Source organism: Atta colombica, unplaced genomic scaffold, assembly GCF_001594045.1.
Source record: "Atta colombica isolate Treedump-2 unplaced genomic scaffold, Acol1.0 scaffold47, whole genome shotgun sequence".
NCBI classification, from domain to species: Eukaryota; Metazoa; Arthropoda; class Insecta; order Hymenoptera; family Formicidae; genus Atta; species Atta colombica.
This window is the reverse complement of record NW_017259536.1, coordinates 2383054-2390661: the sequence shown is the minus strand read 5'-3', so window position 1 is coordinate 2390661 and position 7608 is coordinate 2383054. Positions and strand designations below refer to the sequence as shown.

The 7608-nt window shown below is 35.2% G+C and overlaps 1 protein-coding gene across 1 annotated transcript; it reads left to right on the top strand.

The window, feature by feature from the left end:
- Positions 1-1702: 1702 nt before the first annotated feature.
- On the top strand, positions 1703-6971 carry LOC108691505. Its single transcript, XM_018199274.1, has 3 exons — positions 1703-1822; positions 2468-2862; positions 5139-6971. Exons 2-3 carry the CDS (start codon positions 2471-2473, stop codon positions 6022-6024), a joined length of 1278 nt encoding a protein of 425 aa, XP_018054763.1. The 5' UTR covers positions 1703-1822; positions 2468-2470; the 3' UTR covers positions 6025-6971.
- The last annotated feature ends 637 nt before the right edge of the window (positions 6972-7608 follow it).

The following is a 7608-nucleotide window of genomic DNA, read 5'->3' as shown; positions in this document are numbered from 1 at the left end:
GTAGATTGCTATCATATAATGATTTTCCTGTAAAACGTAGAGTGTTTCTAAATTTATGGCGAGTATTGTACCTATTCAACAATTTCTATCAATAATTCTTTAAAAGTTACAAAGACAAAGTGTTTACGTAAGAGCTTGTAAATTTTAAAAAACTTGTAAATCGTAACAGAACGTTGAATGTTGCATTGAATTTGGGATTCCTCGTAGTCAGCACGCCGTCACCGTTGCCCAACGTGTGTTTCCATCTCGCAGATTTACATAAGTGACTTATGGTCAGCGAGTATTACCCTCGTGGTAGGCAGGGTCGTTCAGTCGTATCTTTGATGCGTCGTACGCGCGGGGATTTAAATGAGGGACGGTCGTTAAGGGAACCGGTGTGAAATATCACGCGAAAGTATCTGCTTTCGTTATTCGCGGATATTCACGCGTGATGTTTACAAAAGACCAGACGATCCAATTCTTCCTGTTTTCCAGCAACTTCTCATTTCTCATCGTTAAATATAATTTGCAATTATATTTACGATTTTTAAATTTTATGATTTATCCAGGCTTTTTTATTTTCGTCTATCAAAATCGCGATTTGACTAACAATATGATGTAATCCAATGAAACAATTAAAAATTCATCATCTGCGATCAATATATATACCTCCGCCGACGATAATGATCGAATTTCGACATTACGTTAACCGTTCGATTAATTAATTCGACAATACTTCCCTAATAGAGTGGTTGCGGCATTCGATTAGCCATCGAAATTATATTCATTAAATCGAGAAAATACATTTCCATATAACTACTAGGTATCTCCGTACTTGCTGAATATCCCATCGTTTGCAAGCTATATTACTGTCGCGCAGATAACGCTTCCAGGTTCATCGTATCCAAGATTAAATAACGCGAGGCCAGCAGAAATTTTCACAGTGATATATAACGATGTGACATGTGATCGCAGATTTAATTTAGAGATTGTACATCGCCAAAGCGAACGTAATACGATATGTGACATGAGTGCGTACGACGCAATCATAATTACGTTTGCGTGTGTTGCCAATTTTTCATACATAATTAGCTGTCATCAATTAACGCTTACGTGATGCTATACGAAACGATGCTATTCTATCATACGTTGACTCGTCTGGCAGAGAAGTGCGATATTTTTTCAATCGTATACATATGAGATCGGATTTTTATGTATTTTTTATTTTATCCATAGAGTAAGCAAATAATTCAAAGATTTTTTTCTGGCGGAAAATCCTCTGCGACGAGAATTTATAAGAGAAAAATATCAATTCTGATTTGATCGAGGAATTCGTGCGTGAAGAGAAATCGCGAGAAATCTTTGCGACGCTCTGCAATATCATGGAGATATATGAATAATCGTTAATTAATTCCAAGCACGGCGCGTGCAAAACGACCCGTCGGCGAAAAAGCACGCCCGCCTTATATTCTCAATTTTTTATCTGCATATGTAACGAGCATAATAAATACCAGAGGCGGTTACCATTTGGTGACGCGAAGCGCGTAGCAACGAGAGCAAGCATTTTTTTTCTCTCCTGCCTTATTGTCCCGCCCGAGCGCGAGCGTTTTATCTGGCGTAGCAAAACGTGGAAGCAGTTCTCTATCATGAGCGGAACGTTTTATCAGATAAAGTCGCGCTATCGGTCTCGGCAGATAAGGGAACGGTGACAGGCTGACGATGACACACGGTGCCCGTGCTTTCGGAAGTGTACGTGTCGCTCCGGCTATTTTTTTTTCCTGTTCTCCATCACGCGTTATTCTTGCCTCTGTTTTCCATCTCGTGTGGAAAATAGCTAAATAAAGTAAGTAATATCATTAATAAAAATTCAACTAAAAAAGTCGAATTGTATAATAAATATTGGCATATGATATGAAAATATGGAATGAAAATATGTACAATAATAATAACTAAAAAGAATTAATGATCTCTCTATAATTTTTAAGATTCGCTTTACGATTAAATATTTGAAATAAACCTTTATAAAAGTCGTCGATCATTCGTATGGATGGATATCAGTTAAATATCGGAGAATCAATAATGTTTTTTTCGTGATCGTTATCAGATACAAAATTCAAAGCGCACTTGATTAAATAATCACAGGTCATATCTCTGAACGAGCACACTAGCGCCGCGCATTCGTCCTAATCCTGTTTGCACTTTAGCCGTAACCCTAGTTCGCCTCTCTTAAGTCCTCCATTATTCTATATTGAATTGCACATAAATCTTCATAGCAAAAGAACAACTTGGCTTGCTCTTCTACGCGAGTGAAAGAGCACAGAGTAATTTCTCTTCATCTTCTCGCGGTAGGAGTAGAACGAGCAGCCGGTTTTTTCTTTGGCTTTGCTTGTACTCAGCTGAGAAGTAGATTCGTCTCAATCTCAGTCCGAAAGACCGATAAGAAGGACAACCGAAGGACTATAGCACTAAATAACCGTTTCCTCGATAGATCATGGATACTCTGTATCCGAATCTCTACGAGCGCTTCAAGACCGAGGGCCTTTGTCCCATTTGCTTCATGGAGATGGAACTAATGCCCAGATACTCGTGCATTAACGGACACACCATATGCCACCGTTGCAAGCCTTATTATTACAATTGCTTCACGTGCGCGGCACCGTTGGATGTGGAGATCCTGTCATCACAGAAGAACATATCCCAGCCGTCGCGTTATGACGATTATAATCCTAGCGCGCCATCGATGAATGATTTTCTGGACTACGAAAGGAAAGTTTGGGAACCATTCGTGCCTTCTGAAAATCAGCATCTCGAACCCTGCTCGTATTCTTATCTAGGATGCTGGGTTAAAATACCAGAGCACTTGCGAATGCTTCATGAATCGAGGTGAAAATAAAAGCTGTTCTTATCGTCGTTATCAATTTGTAATCTTCAATTGTCAATCGTATTTTGCATGAATTGCATCCATTTTTAGAGTTCTATAGATATTAACAAGAGTAGCGCAAACACTCATTATCTTTAACTTAATCTAGAAATCAACTATATTAAGAAATTACTGAACGCTCATTGGATAATAAATTAGAATGATGATTGAAAAGGAAAGAGTCAATAGCGAAATGTGATTATCGGTAATCATTAATCAAAAGATTCCGCTATTCTTGTTAATATCTAGAGCTCTGGTTCATTCCTAGCAAACATCAATATTCTAATAGTGATGCGCAATCTTTTTAAGGATATTCTCTATACAATCCAGACAAAAGTTCCTCAAATTTGAAATTGATGAAATTCTATATTTTTATAAATTAAAATATGCGCCGTATTGTGTGTAGGACTTAAATAATGTCAATTAATATAATTTGGCATTATAAATGAATATATTCGTTTATAATGCCAAATTATATTAATTGATATTATTTATATTCGATAAAAAACTTTTGGACGTAAATTTTCCTTGAAATCAACTATAAGAAACAAAAGACGTGCCGCATATTAATAATATTTAATATATATCAGATATCACTTAAAAATCAAAAAGATATATAAACTAACCTTCGTAACATTAATAATTGACATTGTTGCCACGTTTTGAGCAGTCGAAATATGTTATGTAACTCATTCAAAATTTTATATTGCATTAATATCTTGATGAAGATTAGTAAATCGATATAAATTTTTTTTAGAAATGTTGCAAAGTTTTATTTACTCTCAAATAAAGTTAGAAATTGCAATGTTGCTTCTTTATAATTTTGTTGATATAAGTGGGAATATGCTGCTGCTCGGTTAAAATAAAGCGCTGAAAATTGCTAAAATCTATATCAATTAACTCATACTTCAGTATGAATTATACTAAAATAGGTCAACTGATATAAATTTCAGCGATTTTCAGCGATTTCAACGATTTATTTCCATCAGGAATATTCCATATAAGAACTCATGCAAAATTTAATTGGATAGCTTGTAAACTAGACAGAGAATCAGGTTTTATCTGAAGACATATGTCTTTAGATAATAAATAGCACCAATTTATTAAATTTTCGAGTTATTGTCAATGTTAGAACATTAACGCCAGTACATCCTTAATCTGAGGGCCATTTTAAGAAATATCAAAATCTTGCAGGTCGCATAATGTCTATTTGGCATAATATAATTCACTATACTCATATAATTTTATTATATATAATTTTATTATATATAATTATTATATTATATGTATGAGTATAATTTCTTTATTAAAATATTAAGATACAATGTATATCTGTTTCTTTATTCCAGTTTTATTTATTTTGATGATTGTACATGATCGTACACTTTGCATAAAAATAATTATGAGAACTAGGGAATACGCCGAATATCCGGTATTATCCAACAGTTTTTTTACTATCGACCGGATAGCCGGATATCATCCGAGGACATATCCGGTTGAAATTTGATATTATAAAATTGTTGATTCTTATACAAATAACATGTTCTCCAAATAAATATACATATTCATGGTGCTAATATCTTATACATTGTTGCAAAATTATCACAATCTGTTTCCCTATAGATTTTTTTTTTTTAGAAGACTCTCGGATATTCGACTCGAAGAAATTGTCTTCTCGGATATTCGATCGGATTCCAAATATTTGATGTTATATTTTGCCCGGATATCTAATATCCGGTATCTAATAATGTTACTATCCGATGCATTCCTAATGAGAATGATTAATTTTGAATTTTATCTCATCAATAAAGAAACAAAAAGTAAAGAAAATTTGTAAAAATCAAATATTTTTGACAAAGATGTCATTTATTTATTAAATATAAGTTACATTTTCAAATATAAATTCTTAAAGATTTTTTTAAATATACCTAAAAAATAAAAATGTTAAACTGTTACGCAAAAAAATGTTATTATTTTAATACATTGCCTAAAATAAAAAATTATAATTTTATATTTTCGACTATGAGCAGACACAGAGGATCGCAAAAAATTAATTAGCGAGCTACAAATTATGCATCACTACTCTAATATAACACAATATGTAATATATTATAATCAAAACTTTCTCTAACACACGAGTCACAGTTATATATTGTTGAACAGGAAATTGTAACTAGCAATTAATTATGGTTCTGTTAGTTTGCTAGATGAATGCTAAGATACCAAATCATAATTTCAGGTGTCAGTTTCGACCGTACTTGGAGGAGAAACACATGCCAACCGATCTTCATCATGGCCATGATGATTTGGTAGATTGTTCGTACTCTGCAGCAGGATGCAAGGTACGAACAGTGCCGTGGAGACGCAGCATTCATGAACAGTATTGCATCTATAAAAGCAAGGACATGTTTCAAACTGTGAACGATGTGAGCGATGATTTCGCGTCTGCGACAATCGTCGATAACGATTATGGCGGCGATCCTGAAGAATTGGTGCAATGCAAGTTTAAGCAATATGGTTGCATGGTGAATATTCCGAGGAGACGAAAATACATACACGAGCAGAAATGCAACTACAAGAACCATGAAGGAAACGTATTTCAGAATACGAACGATATGAGCGATGGCTTCACATTCTCGACGATCACCGATAACAATTATGGCGGCGATCCTGAAGAATTGGTGCAATGCAAGTTTAAGCAATATGGTTGCGTGGTGAATATTCCGAGGAGACGAAAGTACATACACGAGCAGAAATGCAACTACAAGAACCATGAAGGAAACGTATTTCAGAATACGAACGATATGAGCGATGGCTTCACATTCTCGACGATCACTGATAACAATTATGGCGGCGATCCTGAAGAATTGGTGCAATGCAAGTTTAAGCAGTATGGTTGCATGGTGAATATTCCGAGGAGACGAAAATATATACACGAACAGAAATGCAACTACAAGAGCTATCAAGGAAACTTGAACAGATTCGATTATTCCGCGCAACCAGAATTAGACCCTAACGAGCAAGTAGAATGCAGGTGGTCCGAATATGGCTGCCGAGTCAGACCGAAACGTTATCATAAGCAAGTTCACGAGGATAAATGTAATTACAGGAAGGAATTGCCATGAAGCAGCGCTATATTTAAGCCAATCTTAAGATACTCTCATGAGTACAACTACAATGTTTTGCCTATCATTAATTATATCGAATTAAACTAATGATATCATATTCAACAAATTAGTGTAATTCTCGCAACACGCTAATGTTTATCAGAGCAAGATTACAAAATATCTTTTTTTGAATTGTGATTTGTCTTTTCAGAGATATTGATCAACATACTCAATCATTCTCAATCTCTGAATCGCGTAACACAAAGACGTGGAAACTGATTGTTTCTTCTCATAATTGTTGAATTAAATGGAATGCTAGTTGAAAACGCGTACATTCCTCCCTTCTATAGCGCTGAACAACTAAAGTGTCGATACCAATAGATACAAATAGAATCGACAATTCTATTAATAGATAACAAGCCGCGAGATAACAACAATTAAAAACAACAAAGTGAATCCGATCATCGACGACGCGAAGATGCGGAGCAATTTTGTGAACGCATTAACGATTTCCAGGAACTCGCAGGGATAATACAGAAGAGGATTATTTACTCTCTCCGCCACTCTCCGTTCCCGCGCGAGATAGCGAGACTTCCGCCTGTCGTTCCGGGGATCATCTTGAGCATGATCGTCCGGAATGAGGGAGTGATGGCGTGGCTGGGATATCCAACACCTGCAGGCTAATGGTGGGTCTCCCTGTACGCCCACGATCGCATCACTATCGCTCGACGAAACGACACTTACACGTTTATAACATCCCATTTATAACGTCGGCATAGGCAAAGGATGACGCGCAATTCTGTCTCGATGCGTGATTATAGATGGTATCCTGTTGTCTCGAAGTCAATAAAATATATCAATATCAAAGACAAATTGCGCATTTTATCCATTTTATTTGTAGTCATTTTATTCGTATAATAGTTAACCACATGTATCATTTTCTACATATATCATATTATCACATATTTACCACACTAGTGTTATAAAAAGTATTGCTATAAAAATGAACATATTGTAACAATTAAAATGCTAAACACAAGAAGTTTCACAATAATAAGAAAAGTAGTAGTTTCATTAATAAAAATTATAGCATATAGCAGAGTAAAAGTAAACTCGGATACGGCATATTAAGAGTGGCTCCGAAGAGTTAAAGAAAAATTAGATAATTTTTTTTACAGATATTTGTAACATTTGAACGATTTTGAATGGGCATTCTTTGTCAAAAATTATTGTCAAGTTTAGAAAAAAAAATAATTTACGTTAGATTATTATGTACATTTATAGAAAATCATATTGAAAAATCAGCGACACTGTGAAAACGAAGGTTGAAATCTATTTCTTACGCTATGAAAATCTGAGACGGTCCCATGGGTGAAGTACGCCTTCGTTTCTACTAAATAAATATCGAACGGATCGTGTCGCGAAGAAATTCTTGTCCGTATACAATGCGAGCGGCCTGTCATCTCGTTTGGACAGAACTTTAACGTTCGATACTGTTCCGACGGACAAAGGGATGCAGGGACTGTTTTACATAGTAAAGACCAAGAAGGACCTTTGACCAGCGAATGTCTTAAAGAGGATACTACATCAGACTTAGGTTTA

Excerpts from the sequence above, each read along its gene's own strand:
- LOC108691505 (XM_018199274.1), top strand. The coding sequence starts at position 2,471 with ATGGATACTCTGTATCCGAATCTCTACGAGCGCTTCAAGACCGAGGGC. Across the intron at positions 2,863-5,138 it reads CGAATGCTTCATGAATCGAG|GTGTCAGTTTCGACCGTACT; the intron begins GTGAAAATAAAA and ends TCATAATTTCAG.